This window comes from Salvia splendens, chromosome 2 (genome assembly GCF_004379255.2).
Source record: "Salvia splendens isolate huo1 chromosome 2, SspV2, whole genome shotgun sequence".
NCBI lineage: Eukaryota > Viridiplantae > Streptophyta > Magnoliopsida > Lamiales > Lamiaceae > Salvia > Salvia splendens.
In genome coordinates this window covers 29,059,907-29,087,032 of record NC_056033.1, presented here as the reverse complement: position 1 = coordinate 29,087,032, position 27,126 = coordinate 29,059,907, and the positions used below count along the sequence as shown (strand labels likewise).

At 35.6% G+C, this 27,126-nt stretch overlaps 1 protein-coding gene across 1 annotated transcript; it reads left to right on the top strand.

The window, feature by feature from the left end:
- Window positions 1-4,629: 4,629 nt before the first annotated feature.
- LOC121770975 (zinc finger protein 10-like) lies at window positions 4,630-5,836 on the top strand. Its single transcript, XM_042167766.1, has one exon. It carries the CDS (start codon window positions 4,806-4,808, stop codon window positions 5,601-5,603), a length of 798 nt encoding a protein of 265 aa, XP_042023700.1. The 5' UTR covers window positions 4,630-4,805; the 3' UTR covers window positions 5,604-5,836.
- The last annotated feature ends 21,290 nt before the right edge of the window (window positions 5,837-27,126 follow it).

The window sequence follows — 27,126 nt, the reverse complement described above, 5'->3', positions numbered from 1 at the left end:
TTAATCATGTAATATTCGGTTTTAATCGTGTAATATCAGGTTCGGGTTGTTATTGTGTCGTGCCAACCCATATTATATCGTGTCGATAACGGGTTCGTGTCGGGTGCGGGTCGTGTTCGGATTTGAAGGTAGTAGGTCGGGTTCATGTTCGGATTTACAGTTTCCTTAACATGTCGGGTTCAGGTTATGCCTTATTGGGTTGGGTCATTATCAGGTTGACCCGATAACGACCCAATCCGCACGATTTGCCAGCCCTAGTCTTAATTAATGTATAATTAGTTATGGTATTTGCTGCGAAATACTATGAGTTCGTTGTAAAAATTAATTAATTCAATTTGAAGAGTGTCATTTCTACCATCCATAACCATAAGATTCATACCCTACACTAAAAGATTTATCAATAAATTGTTGGATTTAATGTAGACTTATGATTTAAGGGCGCAGACCATAACTCTTTGCTCATGTTTGGGTATAATCCTCCGTCCATGAATAAATATACATTTCTGACTTACTCAGATTTTAAGAAATTATTTAACTTAATAAAAAAAATGTGGTAGAAAAAATTAGTTGAATATAAGTTTAGCTTATTTTTTGGAGTGGAATGTAGAGTCTACTTACTAAATATAGTAAAAATGAAATGAGATATTTATTGAAAAAAAACAAAAACATGCGAACAAAGAGAGTATTATATTATTGAAAATTAAATATGCTTCTAGGCTATATTGAGTTCCGGAATTTAGCTTTTGTACAACTTATTACAAATGTAATTTGCGGCTGTGAGATACTACTAAATAGAACTTGAAATTTAGAGATCTAAATATATACTACTACAAAATCCCATTCCCTTACTTATAAAATGAATATAAAAATAAGCAAAGAAGAAGAAGAAGAAGAAAGTCTTACTCCAAAATAAAGTATCGAAATCGACCGGTGTCACTTCACACGAAATTATATCCCTCGTGACAACCCCACGCTAAGATTTTTCACTAATTTGATTTATCTAGTTACATATGTTTATTGTTTTTCTTTCTACTATCTTTTCATGATGTCTATATTTTAGTCTTCATTTCACACTAAGTTGTCTCAACTTGTTCGAGAAATCAAGAAATCCAAAATTTGAGTTGGGTCCATATGAGTTTTAAATTTTGCAAGTTGAGTATGAAGACACACGTATTAAGTAGAATGTCTTAATAATGACAATTTAATACGCATAATAATATATTTTACGACAAATTTATCCTTGTATGTAGCTTTGTTCGTGAAGATAGATGGGCCTCTCGGTTGCGTCTTATCTCTGGGATTTGCGTTTAATTTACGATTAATATTGACCGCTACTCCACACACACACACAATGTGTGTGATCCAAATATAATAATTAATCGTGAATTGTGAATATTAATTTAATTAATTATAGAAAGGAGAATTTTAACTGGTATACGGTTATAGTGGAAATTTCTTCTAAGATATAGGTTTTGTATGTATAGAGCCGAGAAGTTTTATATATCAAGCCCATGGGTTAATTCATTCAATGTAAAGTCCAAGTCAATAACCTAACCTCATCCAAATTCTAATAAATACACCATAAAATCCTATAATAAAACTAAAGAGACATACCAAAGAAACAGATTTAAATGTTCGAGTTGCTCATGTTGTAATTAGTTATAATTATTTTCAATTCGTTCAACTTAAAATAAATTAGTGTGACTATGCCCAATATTCACTGTTTTCTTTAGCATTAGTTGAGTTATTTAAATACATCTCAATGCTATACATCCTAACATTTTGTACATAATGCAGCAAAGAGAAAAACTATTGGTATTCATGTTACATCCTGTTACTATTGACTCAAAATCTCAAATACGCATAAAAATATTGGTAAATTGAAAGACGAAATATAGTATAAATAAACCCCATCTATTGTGAAGATAACTACTAATTGAGTTGTAGTAGTATTTTTCAGTTGGTGTAGTGGTCAACAACAACATTTAGCGACACTCAACGTCTACATTCTCTAATTTTATTGTTTATAACTCTTTAGTGCGCTTGCTGGCTTCGATTTCTTTGTTTATAATTAATTCGGCCATCATTTGAGTGTGTTTGTTTTCTGGACTGAAGAATTTTAATAATTAAATTGATTGTTCTTCATTATGAATTATACTATGCTTCTAAAACTTGTTGTGGTGAACCGGCAAGATATTCTAAAATTCTTTGACAATACACCTTCCCCACTATAGTTCTTCTTCAATTTATTATACTAGTAATGTTAATGAAATATTCCAGAAACTCTAATGCTTGTGCTCTCATATTATTCTTGATATAATGGAAAAGAACGAAATTGAAATGATATAAAGGTTAAAATGTAATGAATGCAAGAAATGAATAATAGTTCTCTTACTAGGCACAAAAAATTCAAAATAAATAGAATTACAATTTATATGCTTGTAAGTATAAATGACATATAGGAATAGAATAAAAAGAAATTGTTTTGTATCACTACATTATCATTTACTCCTATATTGTAATGAATTGATCTATTGGTAACTATAAATGAAATATAGGAATAGAATGAAAAGAAATTGTTTTGTATCACTACACTATCATAGTATATTGTACAATTAATTGATCTATTGTTTTGTATCTCTCTCATTCTCTCACACACATTATATAATGAGTAATAATTTATTTTATATACGTTGTCACTCATTTTTATTAAATAAGTGGTCCAGAATTTGCCACATGGAAAATATTTTTAGATTAATTAATTATGAAAGGGCAGAATGGTAAATTCATGGTACATTTTATTTAACAAATTATTTTTTTAATATTTTTTATAATTTTTTTGTAAATTTATTTATTTATTTTTGTCAACTACATATACAATTCATGTCAACTACACACATATAATGTCAACTACATATACAATTCATGTCAACTACATACATATAATGTCAACTATAAGTTGTTGATATTTGATCTGCATGCTATTGACGATAATACCCCCGAGTTGACATAACCTACTTGCAGTTGACATTTCGAAAATGTTGTCAATGAGTGGCTGAAAATGCATTTCAATTCTCAATTAAGCTAAAAAATCTCAACCTAATAAGACCCTATATATATAAAACCATCTTACCGACAATATAGAATGAATTATTTTGCACAATCATCAACCAAAGTACTTCATTTTTAACGTTACGTTCTTTGTTAAAATATTAGTTATAGCATCCAAAATTTCATTTGTATTTCTAAAAAACTATTGAAATTTGAATGGTGAGTTGTATGTTACATATGGTTAAGTAACTAATAGAAATTATAATTGATTGTGACATTCAAAAGTTCATTCATAAACTCCTTTCAAGCTAGCTAACATAAATGAATGAGAGCTTTCAAGAAAATAAGAAAATGGACTGAATCAATCTCCTGATAATTATCGACCTTGATAATTTATGAGTTTCCTTTTCAATTTCTGGCGCTGATCGTTTACAATAAGTATTGATATTGGTCAAACACCCGACCTTAGATTGATACTGAAATTATCTATATAGGGGTGTGTGGTTTGCGAGATTATATCTCATGATTAAATTTGTATTATTATGTTTGTTCATGAGATTAAATCTAATGACTTAATTCTAGATGGATAGTCATGTACTAATTAGTAATAGTCAACATCTCCTACTAAATAATCTCATAACTTAATCCTAAACTATATTTTAATATTATTTTATCTAGTAAACCAAACATCACCGTAAGGGGTTGTTCAGTTTGTTGGACAAAATAATAATGAAATATAGTCTAGGATTAAGTTGTGAGATTATTTTAGTTAGAAGGGGAGTGACTATGCCTAATTATCACATGATTATCCATCGAGAATTGAATTTTGAGATTCAATCTCACAAACACAAAACATATTTAATACCAAGATATAGTCTTGCAAACCGAAGAACTCCTAATGGTATTAATTTTATAAGAATTGTTGTATATCATTAAAAGAACGAATTAAATCTTTGTACACGGAAGGGGAAGTGCATGTCTTACAAAATTCTGAACTGACTGCTTTGTTGTAGCATGTGCAGTCCAGTAGGATTTCATTGGCACGTGCTGGATTCAGTCATCATCTATATCAAACAGACTGGAAAAAAATTTCAGTTTCATTGAAATTTAACCATTACAAATAGCAATACATATATAGATTCACTATGCTGGCCATTAAATAATACTCCACTAATAAACGAATTAAATCATAATAAGAACACCCACCACAAGTTAAGAGTTTGTGTTAATTGACACTTAAGTTCCTAAGCACACAACCAAATTAAAGTGAAAACGAATGAATATAAATCAATAACGATGTTTGCCTAAATCTTATTATTCAAATATATAAAAAAACAGTCTAATTAAATTCCACATAACAAATCATCATATCTAAGCGTAGCAATATTTTTCACACAAGCAAGAGTCCTTCCTTGGACCACACAATGAATAATTTTACACATCAAATTGTCCCTGTATATGAAATGGAAAAATGAATATTATTGTGTACGTATCCACAGTGACTGTCTGTTGAAACCAATTTTTATTTTAAATATAGGTTGCATGAAAAAAGCCAAAATTGGAGGTGAGTACTGCTTACCTTCCATTCCCTTAGACAAAACCAAAATCTGCTCATTTTCAGCTAATTACTCCATCTCAATTTCTCATAGATTCCTATGCTGAGAGCTTAATTTTCTCCTCATTAAAATCCACTAAACACCTCTTATCATTTCCCCCTTTCACCAAGAAATTAGGTTTTTCTTGACCTCTCACCAATGGAGGAGGCAAGATATTGGATGTGGGCTAAAACGAAACCCGAATTAGCGGCCTACGGCGACTCCTGGGAGGAGCAGGCCTTTGCAGAAGACGCGGCCGGGGCACTTGGAGGCTGCGTTTGGCCGCCGAGATCTTACTCTTGCAGCTTCTGCAGAAGAGATTTTAGATCAGCTCAAGCTCTTGGAGGCCACATGAATGTCCACAGGAGAGATAGGGCAAGATTGAAACAATCTCCGAACCCTACCGTAGCCGAGATTGCACCTCAAAACCCTACTCAGATATGCACCTTCTTGTTCAATAACCCTAACCCTAACCCTAATCAATTTCCTGATTCTGTTCCTTTCGTTTCCCCAATTCCACATGTGATTAGGGTTTGTTCTCCTCCTATTGAGGAGAAAAATAACACATTAACCCTTCGTTTCCTCTCTTCCAACGTTGGAAAGGGCGAAAAGGACGATAAGCCTCCCTCGTGGTCGAGTTTTCTCTCTGAGAAACGGGTGGATTCGATCAGGAATAGCGAGAAGAATCCTGCAGCTGCTGATCCAGACTCGAGGGCTGAGCGGGAGGATTGTGTGACAGAGGATTTGTCGATGGGTTTGAATTTGGGAGGTCGCAGGAGGCAGTCGAACGACGAGGAAGTGGCTAGTTGTAAAAGGAGGAGGATCGAAGAGAAACCGTTGAGTTCCTTGAGTGTGGTTGAGAGATGTCTTCCTCAACCGGAGGTGTTGAAGGCTGGTGGTGGGGGTGACGAGCTGGATCTCGAGCTCAGGCTTGGCGATGCTCCAAAGGTGAAGTGAAACCGTATATGGAGAGAAAAAGGAAATTGAATTACTTTGCTTGATTAGTTTGTATGTGTTTGTCTTCGTTATATTTGGTTTAGACGCCAAGGCCATCTTCGATTTCTTGAAGATTACTATGATTTTTCTTGCTTGGATTAAATGAAGTTTGTACAAGTGAATCAATTACTAATCCATATTCGGAACTATAAAAGCTTACATGTATGTATAGAGTTTTTTTTTTTCTCTCTCTCTCTTCTCTTGTCTTTGCAAATGGGAATGGAAATAGAAGATGAGTTGTCTTGATCATATAATCTTGTGTTCATGAAGGGGCGTATCCAGGATTTTATTGTAAGAGGGGCAAAATGATATATATAGGAAAAAATTTTATATTTGAGCAGGGACAATAAGTACAATGTTTAACATATATTTAAAAATTTATAACAAATTTATAAAGGCAAACAAGAATTGAGGAGGGGCATTTGCCCCACCACCTAATAGGCTAGATTCGCCCATTCATGCCTTTTGTCTAATATAGGAACTTTTTCAAAATGTAATTTGTGGTACGAAATTTGTTTTGAAGTGAACACAATTCTATTGTATGTCGATGGTACATGTGAGTAGATTGAAATCGATTAACTTTGGCTACATGTGAGATAGTAATTTTAAAAAAAATAGAGTGATTTTTCTTACACAAATTAAAGTCCTTTCTTGATACTTCACCGAGATCGAAGTCTGAAATTCTCATTCCATCTTAATTACATGTTTTGCTACTTGAGGCATTTCCTAAGGACCATTTTCTTTCAATTTCACCATTTAATGTATGTACATAATTGATCTAGGTGAGAGAAGGTGAGATCGATGTACTAATGAATGGAATTCAAAAAAAAAAACCTCACTGACAAAATGTTGTTTTATGAAAAGGTAAAAATCCAAGAAGAAAGACAGGGAGTTGAGTTTTGATAAAAGATAAGTCAGATAGAAGACAACATGGATTCCCTTTTCCTTGGTTTTATTATCATGCATGTCCATCTGTTCCTGCAACATAACTCCATGCACTTGTGTTCTCTTCTTTCCCTTTTCCCTCTTAATCCTTCCAAAATTGCCACCAACTACCAAGGAATCAATCCCTTTAAGTATTCTAAACATACCCTTTTCTATTCCACAAAATCGAATATTGTTGCATCATCACTCTTAGGCGCTAACTTCGCTTCTTTTGTCTCTTCCTCTGTATACATAATTCTCATTTTTTTTATAAATTAATAAATGTGTGTGTGTGTGAGAGAGAGAGAGAGAGAGATCTAGGTGTAGGATAAAAAACTAATTATGGAATATTTGGGAACCCTAATTAAGCAAACCCTAGCTACTAGCTGTAGAGTAAACTATAGTCAAATTAAGGGTACTCACAAGTCACAATTACTCTCCTTAGTTTAATAAATAATCATTGAATACCAAACTAGTTGATTTTGGGTACCAAACTTATGCTATTCCAGCTAGGCTTTAACAAGAACTATACCCCTTTCTATTACTTTACGATTAGTCTAGCTACATAATTTAATTAATTATGTGTTAATCATCAGTAATATCGATATCTATATCCGTTAAAATTAGTATATATAAGTGTGTGTTTTGGGAGTTTCTACTTAATTTTCTTGATTTTTCCCTTGTGTCTTCAGTCTGGCTTGAATATTAATTACTCTGAAACAGACATTTTAGTTTGGCTTTGATTTTGGCGAATTTCTGTATACGTGCAAAAAGGTTTCTTAGTTTGATTGGCCACTGTTTGTCTTCTTTGAGTAAATTTAATTAACAAGCTCTGATCAAAATGCAGAGAGATTTAAGTGAAGTATATTGAGAAGAGCACATGGGGTATCAAATGTCTCATTCTAAGAAATTAATATCCTATATATTATATTATAATATATATGGTAGAGAGAGAAAGAGGCATATATCGAGACAGCTTACCATATGGAATTTTAACTAGTGAAAAAGAATGGGGTTGTAAATCCTAGCTAGGCTGTTGGTGTATTACTCTATTTAGATTTGAGAATTCCAAGATTATATTCATTGCAACTTAGGGGAATAAATGTTATTGATTCCATAATTTAGCGGTTGTGTTTACGAGTTGTTTAATTTATTACTACTAATATTATTCTTTGACAGCTGTGTCTGTGTGTATATCTGCATGGCGATGGGGATTTCTTGTTTAAAGAGATCAAGTATATTGAAGCATTAATTCCTTCAATTAATTAATTTATAGATCAGTGTAGTAGGATTAATATATAATTCAATACAAATAATAGAGTTAGCAAAGGATACATGATTACAATTTACATACTATATAAATACGAATTCAACATTTTATTTTATTATTATCTATTTGGCATCATATTTTTATTGTATATTAATTGTATCTCATATGGAAGATATTTGCTAGTAAAATATACCATGAAAACAAACGCAGAATCGATTTTGTATAAATTTTGTTTCCTCAAGCAGGTAATCAATTATTGGGTCAAAAAGTGCTTCCGGATATCATTGGAAGTAATAATAGAGATTCGAAAATTCCATCCTTCAGTACCCCTCGTTGCAATTTTTTCGAAATTTTATTTAGATTTAATAACTTATTAGTATGAATTGAAGTAACAAGTGTACTTATTATTACTATAAATTAGTAACAGCACAAATTTACTGAGTAAACTTTTTCTCACTTTGATGACGCCTTACTACTTGAGGCCCAATGGAAAAGCCCAGTATCATATTATGGACTGAGAATGGGCCGTCAGTTCTTTTTAGTTCCTCACAAATGAGTGGATCAAGTATACGAGATAATTTCTCAAACGTTTGGTACACAAAAATTTAAATCAAATAAGTAACTTGTATGTGCTTTCATATGAAATTTATCTATTTAAATACCTGAACAAATGTCTCATTTCTTATTCAAAATTTAACTAATACTACTAATAAAAACCACTACAAAAAAATCACATATTAGTGATGGAATTAGTGACAGAGGCCAAAAGCTCAATGGCTAGTGACGTATTATTGACAGAAATAGGTCGGTCACTAATTAGTGACATATTATTTCGTCATTAATACTAATTTACTACCTGTGATTTCTATCATTCGGTTGCTTAGTAACATTATTGACGGACAAATCCATCACTAATATTTTTTAGTGACAGGCTAATTATTTACGGATCTACCAATACTCAATCCATCACTAAACATGTTATGTGAAGAAATTTTGCTGATTAGTGACGGAAATTTCCGTCACTAAATAGCGAATTTTTGTTGTGAACACTAAGGCCATCCACAACGCTGTCATTATACCGTCCCTTAACCGTCCCTTAAAACACTATTCGCGGGCCTCATTGTACTTTTTTACTCCATCCCTTAACTAGGGACGGAACCTGCAACCCTTCGTCCTGTAACCGTCCCTTAAATTACTATTCATTCAATTTCATTTTTTTTATTTTTTTTCCAACAAATTCAATTAATAAAAAACACACTTCATTAAAAATAAAATAACATTACAACATAAAATAGATGTGATGAGATGTTAGATGAAAATTGGAGAGGAAATGGAGATGAATTGGGAAAAATAAATGTGTAGTTGTGTGTGACATGAGGATAAAATAGGAGTATTTATAAAGTAAAAAAATAAAAAAATAAAAAAATAAAAAAAAGGAAAAACGACTCTATTAAAGGTAATATTACCGTTTAACATTTATTTATTTATTTATTTTTATTTAATCTGATTTTTTAAAAAAAATGAATTATTGCGTCAGCGTGACGATGCCCACTCGCGGGACGGCGAGTGGGCGTCACGCATGGCCTGGGAGCGCGCCACGTCGCCTCGGCGAGTGGCGAGCCGTCCTGCGTTTCGTCGCGGCGGGACGAGTTGCGTGACGGGACGAGACGCTGCAACGAGTCCCGCCCCAGTTCCGTCACTGCGGAACGAAACACGGACCACCCGCGTGACGCGTTGCGGGTGGCCTAAACAATGAGGAGTCGTTTGGTTCTCGTGTTTGGTTTAAGCCATGATCGGGCTTTTAGTTGGGCGTATGTCATGATTGGTAAATAATTTCGGTGTTTGGTTGCAGTTTGAGGGAGTTTTTGCTAATCTCAGATCATTGTTTGGTTTTCAAGTTACCCAATATAGTTAACGATTAATGACTATTATACCCCTAGGGTTGACTGGGTTTTGTGTATATATGGGACACTTTGTTATTTCACCACTTCCCGCTTTTTTTTTCTGGATAGCACTACTTTTGGCACATCAGCGACGTAAAGCAATTACCGACAATCGTTCCCCCAAACCCTCTATTTCAGGCCAGGTAAGTTCAGGCGGCCGATTCTGGGGACTGTATCTCATGTATATTTAGCTAGGTTTTTTATTTTGCAGCTCGTTTTGCTTGTTTAAATATTGGATAAATGATTGTGTTTCCTGTTAAGATCTGAGTAAATTACGCCTAATCCAGTTATACGAACTTATGCTTGGTGTTTGGTTGTTGTTGTTTGTGTGTTTATTGCTAAATTGTATACTTTCCACGAGGCGTTGATGATATCCAGTATGAAGGATTTGGTGGCTCGATGCTGGAAGTCTGACAACGGTTTTCGAGGTGGATACGCGAACAAGATAGAGGAATGAATTAAGCGCGAAATTCCAACTACCGATTTGAAGGTGGAGCCACATATTAAATCGAAGATAACTTCATGGAAAAAGAACTACTACTCGTTGGCCAAGATCCTCGACCGCAGTGGTGTTGGGTTCAACCTCCACAACAATTTTAAAATTGATTGCTCGGATGACCAGTGGGATCAAATTGTGAAGGTGAATGACATCATTTTAGTCTTTGTTGTATGTTCATGTAAATTAAGGTGGTATGTCAGGCCTGTAAGAATCGGTGTGTTGTCTGCTCACTCCATTTCTATCTCGCAGCAAGATTCAAATGCCCGCACCATGCGTTACAAAGCTTGGCCTCTATGGGATGAATGGAAGATCATATTTGGCAAGGATAGGGCTACAGGGAGAACCTTTGAAGGTATTGGGGAAGCAATCACTAGTAATTCTCCTGAGGAACCCATCACATCCATTGGTGAGAGTGGTGATTACTATCCAAGCTTCGAAGACTTTCTGGGGAACGAGACAATCCAACCGACATTCACACAAGATGTTGCGGAGGACACCAGCGCCTAAAGTGGGCAGAACGTAGCTGCACCTGCAAACCCCCTTCCTCCAAAAAAATTGAACCTCAAACGCAAGAGCAGTGACGACGATTCTGATTTGTTCGCCCTCCTTGGACAACTCCATGCTGATACCAATGCTCGCTTGGACACACTGGCCTCACGTATTGGCTATGAGATGGATTTGGGGACTGCTGGGAAGGAGATATTCCGTCATTTGGGGAACATCCCGGAGCTGACCGATTACGATCTCTGCGACATCATTGGCATGGAGAATTCGAGGCTTGAGATCTTCACCGGTCTTCCAGACGCGTCGAAGCCAGGTTGTGTGAAGCACATTCTGGAAAAAGAAGCTCGTTACTAGATGGTGGGGGTACGACTACCCTAAACTTCCGCTTCAATTCCATGGTGCAGGGTTATTTTGGCTTTTAAAAAACTAAGATCTTTTGGAATCAGTTAACTAGTTTATATATATTATCATCCTCTAACACATGCATGCAACTTAAATTCAGTTGTTACTAAACCTTAACTTCAGCTGATGGTTTTTTGTAGTTCCTTGTTTGCATCTGACCCTTATTTTGGCATGTAATACCCTATATAATATATTATGTGAACTGAAATGTGGCATGCTATTTTGCTGGTTATTTAAGCATAAGTTAACTTGATAAATTATTGGCAACAGTTGCATCATGCAAGATTTAGCTTCATATAATTGAAAACTGCTAACATCTGCCTCATTACAATCAAGACTAATCTTGTTATTCAAGATCAGTGGTATACGATACTAATAAAATGTGCAAACCAACATACATAGTTTAATTACCCTAACCATCCGAATAAAGAGAAACAAATCAATAGACTGATTTGTTATAGACAAAACGCAAACAAAATATCGCATGGGCTTCAAATATCTGGCTTCCGCGGCATCCTAAACCAAGTCACTAGTTTAGAAGACCTACACGAGTAGGCGAGTGAGGGACTTCTTGGTGGTGTTTCTTTTGGCAATACACGACCCGTGTATTGCTTCTTGACCCTTTCCATAGTGCCATCAGATCGAGAGACGTAGTAGGAGTCAAGCTTCTTGTTTGTTGACTCTAGGTCTTGTAGTCCTCCATCGCCGAACATCAGCTTGCGCCTTGCTGCAGAGTATTTGTTCGAGCTGCCGAGGTCGCCCCTTCCTTCCTCCAACTGTCCATTCTTACGTGGTGCATCACAAACATGGCCGTGTGACTGCAATGAGTCCGACAGGACAATCAGAGTGGCCTCTATCTCTTTTTTATCAACCCTCACCCCAAACAATTGGAACAATTGATTGTGTGCGGAGTCTCCATAGCTGTGGTAGGCCCCAAGAAGGTGATTTTGCTACATGTATTGTGAGTCATTCCAAGGAAAACCATGTGCATGAAATTTACAGTAGCATGTAACATTAATATTGAACATACCAGGAGATGATTTGCCCAAGTATTGCCTGACACGATGACCTTGTTTGTTGCCTCGTTTCAGAACGTGCCTTTGAGGTGGACGAGCTGGTTGAAAGTCCTATAGCGTTGTTCCAAGAAGTGGATACGATCCACTAGTTCCCACCACTCGAATGTTAAGCCGAAATTGTACTCCACCAAAGATTGTGCTTCGAATATGAAGTGACTAGGGAACACGCTTCCCTCACATTCATACTCCTTTTTGAGACGCAGCAATGTGTCTAGGATTATGGAGTCAATTTCATGAGTCCATTTGCCACGGTAGAGGAAGGAGCTTTGCAGGGGTAAGTCTGGTGACAAGCTCATTTCGGCTATGTGGAATAAGGGTTTAGTTGGGTGTAATTGTTGCTTCAAGGTTGGAAAAATTTATAGGAGAGCAGTACTCATAAATAACCACATCACCTTTATTCATTGGCATATATCTACCACCCCATCAATTGCTTGCGCCGAATGGAGTGGTATTATCATGTCCAATCGGCCATCCACAATATTTAAGAAAATTAAATGAAGCCACTTTGCACATCTCTAAACCAGAATTTATAATTCATTATGCACCAACTACTGCATCTAAAAAAAGGAATAAAGATGTGTGAATAACTAAATGGTAAGCAGATACAACTATCGAAGATGGATTACAATTGGGTTAACTGCCAAAAGAATATAGGAATAGTATTTGCATTACAAATATATTACAACAGTTCAGACCAGAAAATGCATAATAATTCAAATACATAACAAAAGCATAGGAAGTTTTAGAAATATACGAAACAAAAAAGAGTACTTCGTGCACAATTTGAATACTAGATCAGCTTCCCTAGAACAATTCCAATCGTCAAAAGTATGAATCCACTAGTAACCAACAAGATGTTCACCCGAACCTCAATACAACAGTTGTTGCATACTCCACACACACTTCTTTTATTGGTGATTTTTTAAAGTTTCATACTATCACCGGAGCACACTTGTTTGTTTGGCATGTATTTATGACTCAGTACATAAGCAGGTTGGCTCCCATCCCCATTCCGACTGTGGTAGTCATCGCATCACAAGAAAGAACCGGAATGTTTCACATTTGCTGGGCATTTGTAGAACCAACGAGTCGTATGTATGGCTTCCTCTCCTGCGCGAAGTAGCTTCATCCTGCCTCCGCCGCACAGTCACTCGGGTATCATATCAACATCTTCAGTTACCATCGACATTGGCTTGCTGCAAAAGAAAAAAAAAACACTCATATGGTTATATATGCTGGGCAACTATTGCTAAATTGTGCATGTATATCACAAGCAATAGAAAAAACATGTAGTAATAAAAATTAGTTGAACTGGCATTGAATTATCTACCAAAAAATACACACATTACTCCACATGGAGTTAGCCAAGTCATCACACATTTGATTCCATTATGTAGTCGGCTCTACTTGGTCAACGAACTCCAAGTCACCACGAATCTCCTCAGTTCCCACTTCGTGTGGAGCATAATCCACGTCATGCTCTCACTTCGTATAAAATTATGTAACAAGAAGCATGCCATGATTAATCGAATCTGGATCTTAATTGGGTAAAAAGTATTACTCCGTAAGATACCCCATCTCATCTTTAAGACCGCAAAAGCCCGTTCAATAATGTTTCGAGCTCTAGTGTATCGTAGATTGAACAACTCCCTTGCATTTTGAGGACGTTGTGCACCGACTCCCCACTCCTTCAAGTGATAGCGCACGTTTTTGTACGGTGTCAAAAAACCTCCCGAGTTCGCATAGCCATTATCACATAGAAAATAAGTTCCTATAAAGGTCATGTGTAGGATGGACAGGTGGGTATCAGCTAATGAGAAAGTATAAATATAATGTAAACACAAACAAGTTCAAGTATGCTTTATATTCAACCTTTGCTTACTCGTAAGATACCCCATCTCATATTTAACACCGCAAAAGCCCGTTCAATAATGTTTCGAGCTCTAGTGTATCGTAGATTGAACAACTCACTTGCATTTTGAGGACGTTGTGCGCCGACTCCCCACTCCTTCAAGTGATAGCGCACGTTTTTGTACGGTGTCAAAAAAACCTCCCGAGTTCGCATAGCCATTATCACATAGATAATAAGTTCCTATAAAGGTCATGTGTAGGATGGACAGGTGGGTATCAGCTAATGGGAAAGTATAAATATAATGTAAACACAAACAAGTTCAAGTATGCTTTATATTCAACCTTTGCTTACTCGCAAACCCCCTTCTCTAGTGACAGCGTCCCTAAGCACTCGAGAGTCACCCGCTGATCCTTCCCACCCAGCTAGAAAATATAGAAACTTCATGTTGTGGTCACAAGCTGCAAGGGTGTTAGTCGCAATTTTGCCCTTTCGCGTCCGATATCGTGGCTTGTCTACGTTTTTGACGAGGACATTTTTATGTTCCATCCAATGCGCCAATACATCCCTATGACAATTTATATGACTCCGTCAAAGCAAAATAATTTTGATATTACAAACACCAAACTGTTACTGATCCAATCCAGTAATTCATAATACCTTAAAGTGTTTCCAACGTTGGTCACCGCAGTTGTCTATCACTGGATCAGGAGGAGGCAACAGAATAGTATGCAACCGGAGTACTGCTTTAAGGACAAGATGCACATAGTGCGATACAGTTTCACCCGAGCGTCGAAACTCAAATCGAGATATTCTAATTTTCTTATGATGTGCTAGGATACTTAAAAAAATTGCGACCTGCTCCTCTAGTAACACAAATCGACCATCCAGTAGCCCACCACGTTCTCTTAGAAGGATACACAAACGGTCGAATGCATTCCTATCCATACGGAGGTTCGAAAAACAATCCACCTCACTAACCGAGGTGAGCCTGTTCATATGCCATACTCGAGGAGGGATTCGGTCAATTAGTGCATACCTAATTGACCGGTTGCGTACACGCCGAGCAAAACCTCTTCTTCTTTTCGCGTATAAATACATAATGATAAGCGATGCATGCGCAACAAAGTTAGGATATCTTCAACCATCGGTATAACCGCAAGGGGTAGACGATCCATACTGACAATCAGCAATGAGTAAATTACAACTACCTATGAATGTGCAATCCACAGTACACCCAACACAAATTATGAAAAATGATGTTCAAAATTGGCAGCACCGGAATAACACAGGCTCAGATGTATAAAACGCCACACGCAGATGGTTTTGTCGGCCCAAATTGGCATATATAACACATCGGAAAACAATCAGTGGACGGCAATTATATTTTCATCCAATTACATAGCTACGACACACACAACCATAATTAAATTTTGTATACAATTTCGCCAAAAGTATAATAAAATTTCAGATGTATTAACTTTGAGCTCAGAAAAAATCAAACCCAACCACAGCAAATCACGACACAATCGAACTTAGTGAGTTGCAGTAAAAATTACTAACCTTCTGAATTCAGGGAAGAGAAATCCGATTTTAGGGTTTGGAGATAAGTAGATGTTGGATCTAACTCCGACCGCAGGGGGAAGTTCGCCTGTATTTAGCAATCCATTAGTCAAATTAATTTGGGCGGAGGAAGGGGGTATCAGGATAGGGTTTACCTTTCACTCGCTATTCGATGGTGGATTCAATTTCTGTTCATTGTGAATGAGCCTAATTTGTTGCTGCACTACGAAAAGCGGTGAGAAGCAGATCAAGGAAGAGTTTAATTTGAAAACCTGCCTACAGTAAGGGCAAGAATGGAAAATGGAGGACTTAACATACTTGTATATCGATGCATGTTTACAAACGGCACCCCAAAACTGAGATAGATATCTTGTGCAACTCGTGTCTACAGTGCGGGCCAAATGAAACCAAACATGGAAACCAAACACTCGGTTAAAGTGTGTTATGTATGAGGCTGAAACATTAGATAACATGGGAACCAAACGACTCTTGAGCATATGGAAACTTAGGTAAACTGCAGAAAAAAAAGACATGCAATACTATTATTTAAAGTTGTCACTGTCTCACATGCACAGTACTGAAGTCATATGGAAGGGAGGGGATCCTCTGCTGTGCTGAAAAGCACAGCAGCCCCTGCTGCCTCACACAAAACATTAAAATAATATATATTTATTTAATTAAATTTATTTTTATTTATTTGATTATTTTATTTTTTGGGTGAGGCAGCAGGGGCTGCTGTGCTTTTCAGCACAGCAGAGGATCCCCACCCCATATGGAATGCAACCAACGCCTGGTTATCATTAATCTCCACTTGGTGATTTACAGAAAAAAAAAATATTTTATTTTTGTGATACGTGCCTCTTTCCAAGTGATTATTTTATAAATGCAATCAGTTAATTTCTCTGTATATGCTGCACACGAAATATACTACTCCGTATGTTTAATATGGACCCTCAAATTAAACAAAGAAAATTAGTTTAGTGACCGATCTGGAAAATAAAATTCATGGGTAGAATTTAATGAAAAATATGTTGTCGTGTTCCAACTTTGATGACGTCCTCTTATCGTCACTTCCTTCGTTGCCATCGTCCTCCTCCTCATCATTTTTACTGAAGTTATATCATCGTCGTTGTAAACTCTTCTTTTTCTGCCCAACTACAAATAAGGAACTATGGAAAACTCTAGGAGTTGATTGATAAGACCTCAACGCCAGAGGGAGCCAACCCGGAGAAGGAACAAAGCTGCGAGGCAGCTCCGGTGCCCACCAACGCCATCGCACAAGCAGCCAAGCAACGTGCGAAGAAGATAGTTTCCTGCACCGCCATCAAGACGACCGATTTGTGCAAGATCAAGAGCAGCGAGATTCGCAGACTACCGCACCAAATAAATTGTGTCATACAATCTTTAATTTATTTTATTTTCCATTTCCTATTTCCGTACTTTACTGCAATATTTTGTTAAGCATCTTTATTATATATTAGGTAGTTTATAATTTTTATTGCATTTCATTTTATCGTATTTTATTTATCTCAATTGTATTCTTAAAAATTTGGAATGAATTTAAAAATTCAATCTGCTACCCCTGTTTTCTTTTTCAAATATTGGATAGAGTACTTTGCATTTTTATTAAATTTCATGTTATGAATATTTGTAATTATTTTTATCTAACATGAATTGTAGTTTAGTTGTGTTAATAAGTGCCATTTTGTATTTTAAAATCTGTAATTTTAAAATTGAACGATGTTTTTAGATGTACTAATTTTATTACTAGTGGAGTAGTAAATTTTAAGTATGTGACGTAATTATTTATCGTACAACTTACACTTCTTACCAAAAATTTTAAATAACTTACACTTCTTAGTCGAAAATTTTAAATATGACACTGCATTTTCCTATTGTATTTTATTTTCTTATAAGAGCACAGATGTTATAATAATTATGGGCCGTTCATCAAGCCATATTGCGACCAGCTAATTCAAGACTTTCGTTTTTAAGCCCACATTATGTTTTAGGGCCGAACAGAAATTTCTCAAGGGCCGAAGTCCTAAAATAGAGTCAGGGAATTATTATTATTATTATTATTATTATTATTATTATTATTATTATTATTATTATTATTATTATTATTATTATTATTATTATTATTATTATTATTATTATTATTATTATTATTATTATTATTATTATTATTATTATTATTATTCACTTCATCCCACTTTAGGAGTTCTAGTCACTTTTGTGCACTCGTTTTATAAAAATGATAATAAATAGTTAAATGGATAAATGAAATTAAGTGAGAGAATAATGTAATACTCCCTCCGTCCCGGACTACTTGCACTTATTTTCTTTCTGGGCGTCCCAAGTTATTTGCACTCTTTCCATTTTTAGTAAAAATTATCACCTACAGCCGCAATTGTTGACTTTGCTATACACTCATTCCTTAATCTCCGTGCCGAAAAGGAAATGTGCGAGTAGTCCGGGACGGAGGGAGTATATTGCATCATGTATAGCTTATGCACAATTTACAAACATACATATCTTCAGACTAGTACTAAAAATGTAATCATATCAGGGACGGAGACACCAGTGGCGAGCGGGGGCTTGGCCGGTCCCAGAAGCCTCCCACCACTGGTCACCCTCTGCGCCGGCGCCCGTGCGCTCCGGCACCGAATCCAAACTATTCACGTTGAGTTTTGCGCCGCCCAGAAAATTTGGGGGAGAAGATGATAGCAATGGGCTTCAACTATTATTCTACTGGGCATTTACCTTTATTGTATTTATTTAACAAATTTTCATTGAATTGTAATAGTACTATAATAAAATAAGTTCAAGTTTAAATAATTAAACCCACATGCGGCATGCCAAGCTGCCAATGAGAATTTCTTTTTCATCAATTTTACTCTCTTCTTTTAATTTACTTTTTTACTTCCCATTTTATTTTTAATTTTTAAGCAAGGGTGGAAAGTTGTCACCATATTGTCAAAATTTTAATTCTTAAAGGAGTATAAAGTTTACACACACTATAATTTCAATCTTCTCACCTTAATATTTCATATATAAAATTCAAATACAACACTCTAATTAGTTTGCACACAATCTCCATCGATCTAATCATCAATTATATAGATTTTATGATTTAAGTTACTTTTGATTTTATTAAAGAAATAAAATCAAATTTAAAGATAAATAACTAAATTACAACAACTAAATTAGTTTTGATTCTAATAGTTCTATTTATTGATTTATTTTGATTCTAATATATCATTTAAGTTATTTTTTTCTCTCTATCCCTTAAAAATAAGAATTTTTAAAAGCGCATGAATTCTAATGCACAAATATATTGATAAAATAAGAGAGAGAAAGAAAAAGTAATTTAAATTTTGTTTAATAATAATACTCTTACCTCATTAAAAATGAGTATTTTTTCTAAAATCAAAAGTGCCTAAATTTAAGGAATATATAGAATTTAGGTTTTATTTTTAAAAGAGACATAAATTTTTATTTTTTAGTTCGGTTTGATTTTTAAAATTAAATAAAAAAATAAATCGAATTATATTTTATATAAATTAATTTTTAATAATATTTTTATTTTAATAATATTATTATATATAAATTTTCAGTACCGGCTAATTTATTTTTCTAGTTCCGTCCCTGAACCATATCTAACTGTGAAATGCGTATTATATTTGACTTCCAACATTATATTGGAGTAAACATTTAGAATTTTTTTGATTTTTGGTCAGTATATAAATTTGACCCATGAAATAATCCGACTAAAAATATTACTGAAAAGAAGTCGATTTTAAAATTCTTACAAAGGGAAGAAGATATTGAAAGTATTTATTTGTATGTGAATAAAATACACGTTTTGACTTGATATAAAATTTTAGAAATTGTTTGATTTTATAAAAGAAATGAGTGAAAAAAATAATTGGATTATGAGTTATTGATATGTGATCAATTTATTAAAATAGAATTTTTTTTCTTATATTAGCGAAAGTTCCAAAATAAAAACTTGTTTTTATTCTTGGAGAGAGAGAGAGGAGCAGCATTTAGCGATGCTACCAAGATGGACACGTGTGTTCATTAAGCCTTCCAACATCGGAGCGATCAAAGCATATTGATTGGTACATTGGGCAGTACAAGTTGTACATATTAGCTCCGTTAGTTTGGCGGTTGGGTTGCTAAAATTATGATAGATCTATGGAGGCGATATCGACTCACATTGATTGCAGCCTCTGATTTTGACTCCTACTACGAGTCGTTTTGTCTTGGCGAGCCACTCATAACTTGACAACACTCTCTACTTAGCGCCTGCGTTTATCAAACTTATTAATAATTCCTCATCCACCTAATTTTCATTTTAAAAAATCTAATCTAATCTAATCTATTCACATCTTTGCCGTCGCTCCTAATAAATTGTACTAATTCACATTTTAACAAAATACCTTGTTCCAATATTGAGGATGAAGCAAGCCGGCAGTGACATTGAAGGCCTTCAACAAATAAGCAGCCTTGTAATTTAGTTTGTCACATTTCCTCCTGAATTCGGATCCGGTCGTCGATGTAAATCCACCATCAATCTCGTCGATCCCATGAAACCGAAACTCAAGAGCCCTTTCACAAGGATTCAAGCTCATTAGCCGAGTGTTGAAAGTGAAGGGGGCCGCCTCCACGACCACGTCAGAAATGTCTGCAGTGGAGTGCTCAAATCTTTTGCAGTCAATATAAAAGGATATAACTGAACATTGTAGCCCCATGAAATCGAAATCGACCGATTTCGGGTTAAGTCATAGCAAAATGTATGCTGCAGTAGCCGGCTCGGATCGAATTCGTAAGGCGTCATCAGTTTCTTTAGCGATGCAACCCTGTTAGTGTTGGTTTCTAGGGATTACAAGAGATAACAAAAACCGGGCGTAATACAACCCAAAAGAAAGGAAAAAGAAGTAACTGAACTTTAGAAATTACAACGTAGAATCGAAACTACTAAACCAGTATGATTAGCCGAGTCGAGGAGGCCTCTTCCCGCAAGACGAGATACGCCCCGGTAGTGCTCTTCGGTTTGACGTGTCGTCCCCAAAGGTAAAACGGCTACGTCTCTATTGATGCAGCACCGCAATCAGTAGAGCTCCGGCGAACGGGATGGAGGAGAGGGCAGAGCTTCGACAGAAAACAATGCAGAGAGAGGGAGAGAGCTTATGATGCAGAATGCTTGTATGTGTGTGTCCTAATGCAGTGGTATGGCTAGCCTATTTATAGGCCAAGCCACCATGCAGGGTCAACCAGCCATTGAAGGCTCATCATGGCAATTCGTAACCGACGTCGGTTACAGGCGTGTGGCTGGAGTGTGCCACCCGTGTGTGGAGCGTGTGGATTTCTCACGTGGCAGCCGTGACTGTGCCTCGCTTGACGACGTGTCAAGCCACTTGGATTGCTGACTCGGCGGTGGTCCAAAAAGAATAGTTTGGGCCAAGCCCCAAGCCCAAAGACCAAGATCCAAGTCCAAGATCAAGATCGAGATTGGGATCGGGATCGGGATCGGGCCCGGGCCCGAGGCCCGCGGCCCGCGACCGAGAGCGCGAGCGCGAGCACGGGCACGGGCTCGGGCGGGCGGGCGGCGGCGGCGGCGCGCGCGTGTGGGCTCTTTCACCCATCTTGGTCCACTATAATTATTAAGTAACATAAAGTCACTTAATTTATACACATTAAAAGATGTGTTAATCCTCCAATGTGGGATAATTAACACTAGTTAATTATTCCCTAAGCTCCAACTCCAAGCTTTAATAAAAGCTAATTATGGCCAACTTTAATCCACTATTTCTCACTCACCGGAAATCGGATTTGAGAAAGTGAATATACTACATTTATCTACGTAAAATGTAGATCGACGCTATGTCATTTAATTTCACAAAATTAAATGTCTCGTCACATTTATTATTTGGTCAAAATCCATTGACCTGACATATTTAATACCATGATTTCTACAATCCCCCATATGAGTGAAAATAGCCGAATGCATATGCATGCAGACACAAGCTCAACCCTCTAGAGGTATATAAGCATAAGGATAGGTAGTTGTTGACTTTGAACCCTCCATAGTCGACACCATCGGATACACAGGCGGCTTAGTAGCGCGATGCTTTGAACTAATCCCCCACGGCGTGCACCGAGACAATGGTGTTAACGCTTAAACACCTCAACATCATCACGTGTGTCAAACATCATAACACAGCACATCTTGTTCGTATGCATTTCAGTTCACATATTGTGCATTATATAGGCAATTATATGCATTACTCGTGACCATGTGGTACATTATTCGTAGCGGTTTCCAGCCATTATTAGATTACTATTGTACCCTCATAATGCACAAAATAGGACAAATAATGCAACACGGGATTAATTACCCAATGTTGATCTTGATCGTCCATTTCTCTAATCTAATGGCTGATATTAAGAAGGAAAAAGGAGAAAATATAGGAAAAGGAAATGAATACATCCCTATATATATATATATATATATATATATATATATATATATATATATATATATATATATATATATATATATATATATATATATATATATATATATAGGGGAGCGTTATTCTCCTTTTCACATCTTAGATCATTTTTCCTTTTTAATATTACGCGTTAGATCTAAGGCATCAACGGATCAGATTGATTCTATAAAACTGGTTCCGTGTTGCATTATAGAAGGTGGTTGTATGCATTACAAGGTTATTATTGACATTTGACGGAAAAGTAACTGCCACATTTTGGTATCTGCGAATAATGCACCACATGGTCACGAGTAATGCATATAATTGACTATATAATGCACAATATGTGAACTGCAATGCATACGAATAAGATGTACCATGTTATGATGTTTGGACACACGTTTATTGTTTCCCCTAAGGGTTTAATAAGCTTAGGGGCTAGGGTATAGTACGTAGACACGTATGTAATCTTCACATGGTAACGAGTAATGGATATAGTTGACTATATAATGCACAATTTGTGAACTGCAATGCATACGAACAAGATGTGTTGTGTTATGATGTTTGACACACGTTTCTTGTTTCCCCTAAGGGTTTAATAAGCTTAGGGGCTAGGGTATAGTACGTACGCATTAATAACAAATTATAAAACGATACGAATAATTCACCAAATTGTCACGAGTAATGGATGTTATTAACTATATAATGCACAATATGTGAACTGCAATGCATACGAATAAGATGTACCATGTTATGATGTTTGACACATGTTTCTTGTTTCCCCTAAGGGTTTAATAAGCTTAGGGGCTAGGGTATAGTACGTAGACATTACTAACAAATTGTTGTTATTGGAATATACGTATGTGCATTATTTGGTTTAGGTAGTGCATTATGTAGCTGTTAATTGTCATTATCTCAGTATATTATGCATTATTAGAGGTATTGTGTGTATGGGTTAATCAACGGATTGAAGATTACATACGTGCATTTAGTAATGTCTACGTACTATACCCTAGCCCATAAGCTTATTAAACCCTTAGGGGAAACAAGAAACGTGTGTCAAACATCATAACATGGTACATCTTATTCGTACGCATTGCAGTTCACATATTGTGCATTATATAGTTAATAACATCCATTACTCGTGACAATTTGGTGAATTATTCGTATCGTTTTATAATTTGTTATTAATGCGTACGTACTATACCCTAGCCCCTAAGCTTATTAAAGCCTTAGGGGAAACAAGAAACGTGTGTCAAACATCATAACACAGCACATCTTGTTCGTATGCATTGCAGTTCACAAATTGTGCATTATATAGTCAATTATATCCATTACTCGTTACCATGTGAAGATTACATACATGTCTATGTACTATACCCTAGCCCCTAAGCTTATTAAACCCTTAGGGGAAACAAGAAACGTGTGTCAAACATCATAACACAACACATCTTGTTCGTATGCATTGCAGTTCACATATTGTGCATTATATAGGCAATTATATGCATTACTCGTGACCATGTGGTGCATTATTCGTAGCGGTTTTCAGCCATTATTATATTACTATTGTACCCTCATAATGCACAAAATAGGACAAATAATGCAACACGGGATTAATTACCCAATGTTGATCTTGACCGTCCATTTCTCTAATCTAATGGCTGATATTAAGAAGGAAAAATGAGGAAATATAGGAAAAGGAAATGAATACATCCCTATATATATATATATATATATATATATATATATAGGGGAGCGTTATTCTCCTTTTCACATCTTAGATCCTTTTTCCTTCTTAATATTACGCGTTAGATCTAAGGCATCAACGGATCAGATAGATTCTATAAAACTGGTTCCGTGTTGCATTATAGAAGGTGGTTGTATGCATTACAAGGTTATTATTGACATTTGACGGAAAAGTAACTGCCACATTTTGATATCTGCGAATAATGCACCACATGGTCACGAATAATGCATATAATTGACTATATAATGCACAATATGTTAACTGCAATGCGTACGAATAAGATGTACCATGTTATGATGTTTGGACACACGTTTCTTGTTTCCCCTAAGGGTTTACTAAGCTTAGGGGTTAGGGTATAGTACGTAGACACGTATGTAATCTTCACATGGTAACGAGTAATGGATATAATTGACTATATAATGCACAATTTGTGAACTGCAATGCATACGAATAAGATGTACCATGTTATGATGTTTGGACACACGTTTCTTGTTTCCCCTAAGGGTTTAATAAGCTTAGGGGCTAGGGTATAGTACGTACGCATTAATAACAAATTATAAAACGATACGAATAATTCACCAAATTGTCACGAGTAATGGATGTTATTAACTATATAATGCACAATATGTGAACTGCAATGCATACGAATAAGATGTACCATGTTATGATGTTTGACACACGTTTCTTGTTTCCCCTAAGGGTTTAATAAGCTTAGGGGCTAGGGTATAGTACGTAGACATTACTAACAAATTGTTGTTATTGGAATATACGTATGTGCCTTATTTGGTTTAGGTAGTGCATTATGTAGCTGTTAATTGTCATTATCTCAGTATATTATGCATTATTAGAGGTATTGTGTATATGGGTTAATCAACGGATTGAAGATTACATACGTGCATTTAGTAATGTCTACGTACTATACCCTAGCCCTTAAGCTTATTAAACCCTTAGGGGAAACAAGAAACGTGTGTCAAACATCATAACATGGTACATCTTATTCGTATGCATTGCAGTTCACATATTGTGCATTATATAGTTAATAACATCCATTACTCATGACAATTTGGTGAATTATTCGTATCGTTTTATAATTTGTTATTAATGCGTACGTACTATACCCTAGCCCCTAAGCTTATTAAACCCTTAGGGGAAACAAGAAACGTGTGTCAAACATCATAACACAGCACATCTTGTTCGTATGCATTGCAGTTCACAAATTGTGCATTATATAGTCAATTATATCCATTACTCGTTACCATGTGAAGATTACATACGTGTCTACGTACTATACCCTAGCCCCTAAGCTTATTAAACCCTTAGGGGAAACAAGAAACGTGTGTCCAAACATCATAACATGGTACATCTTATTCGTATTCATTGCAGTTCACATATTGTGCATTATATAGTCAATTATATGCATTCTCGTGACCATGTGGTGCATTATTCGTAGCGGTTTCCAGCCATTATTAGATTACTATTGTACCCTCATAATGCACAAAATATGACAAATAATGCAACACGGGATTAATTACCCAATGTTGATCTTGACCGTCCATTTCTCTAATCTAATGGCTGATATTAAGAAGGAAAAATGAGGAAATATAGGAAAAGGAAATGAATACATCCCTATATATATATATATATATATAGGTCCATGATCAATTGAGATTTTTTAGGCTAATTGAGAAATGAGATGCAACATCAGCCACTCATTTTTATTAAATGAGTGGTCCAGATTTTGCCACACAAAAAATATTTTTAGATTAATTTATTATGAAAGGGCAGAATGGTAATTTCATGTTTTACCTTCTTTGCCATCAATAATTTTTCCAATTTCACTCAAAAAATCTCCTCCTCGTCAACCACCGCCGCTCCTCGTCTTCGCAGCTGTCGCACGACTCCACATCCTCCTCCACCGCGCCGCCATTGCTGCGCCTCCGAATTGCAAGGCGAAATGGAAAGCTTCTCGATCGACACTGCCGAGTTCCCCTATTTCTCCGGCGTCAATCTGTTCGACAGTATTGATTTCGACGATCTCTTCCTCGGAATCGACGAGAGAGACGTTTTGCCCGATTTCGAGATAGATCCCGAGCTCCTCGCCGACAGCATTGATTTCTACTCTTTGTTGGATTTTGTAGTGAGATCTGCGATTTTACTCATTTTTCCTGAATTGGAATTTGTAGATCTAAAAATTGGAACAATAAGATTTGTGAGATATTGAATCATCATGTCGAGATTGTTAGATTTTTTAATTGACTAATAGATTTTGTGTATGTTGGTGGAAGCTCAGCGATGTTTCTGAATTTGATAGAGTTGTTGACATTTTAATAGAGTTGTTGACATTTGATATTCTCGCTATTGATATGTGAATTATAAGTGTTATTTTTTAGTTGTTGACATTTTAATAGAGTTGTTGACATTTGAGATTCTCGCTATTGATATTGTTTTTGAGTTGTTGACACTTTATACAGGTCGTTGACAAGCTGTTGACATTTTATATACATGCTATTAACATGTTGTTGACATTTTGCTATAAGTTGTTGACATTTGATATGCATGCTATTGACATATATTGTATGAACTTGATGCCTGAACTTGTGTCAATTAAAAAAATTAAAATAAAATAGTTGTTATTTTTTAATTACAAGAATTGTTTTTGAGTTGTTGACATTATATACAAGTTGTTGACAAGCTGTTGACATTTTGCTATAAATTTTTAACATTTGATATGCAGGCTATTGACATGTGTTGTATGATCATGATGCCAAAACTTGTGTCAAATAAAAATTGAAGATAAAATAGTTTTTATTTTTAAATTACAAGAATTGTTTTTGAGTTGTTGACACTATATACAAATTGTTGACAAGTTGTTCACATTTGATATACAAGTTGTTGATATTTTCGTATAAGTTGTTGATATTTGATACGAAAGCAATTGACATGTATTGCATGATCATGATACTAGAACTTGTTTCAAATAAAAAAATTAAGACAAAATAGTTGTTCTTTTTTAATTATAAGAATTATTTTTGCGTTGGTGACATTTCATTACAAGTTGTTGAACTGATTGACATTTCATATATATTACATACTGCTAAGTTCAAAAGTCAGAAACCACAATAGTTGTCCATGGTTTGTGTGGGTAGTGCAGGTTTTAGGAATAAGCCTTCACCAACCCAATGTTTGATGAGTTTAAAGGCACAT

Coding starts and splice junctions, on each gene's coding strand:
- LOC121770975 (XM_042167766.1), top strand. CDS start 4,806: ATGGAGGAGGCAAGATATTGGATGTGGGCTAAAACGAAACCCGAATTA.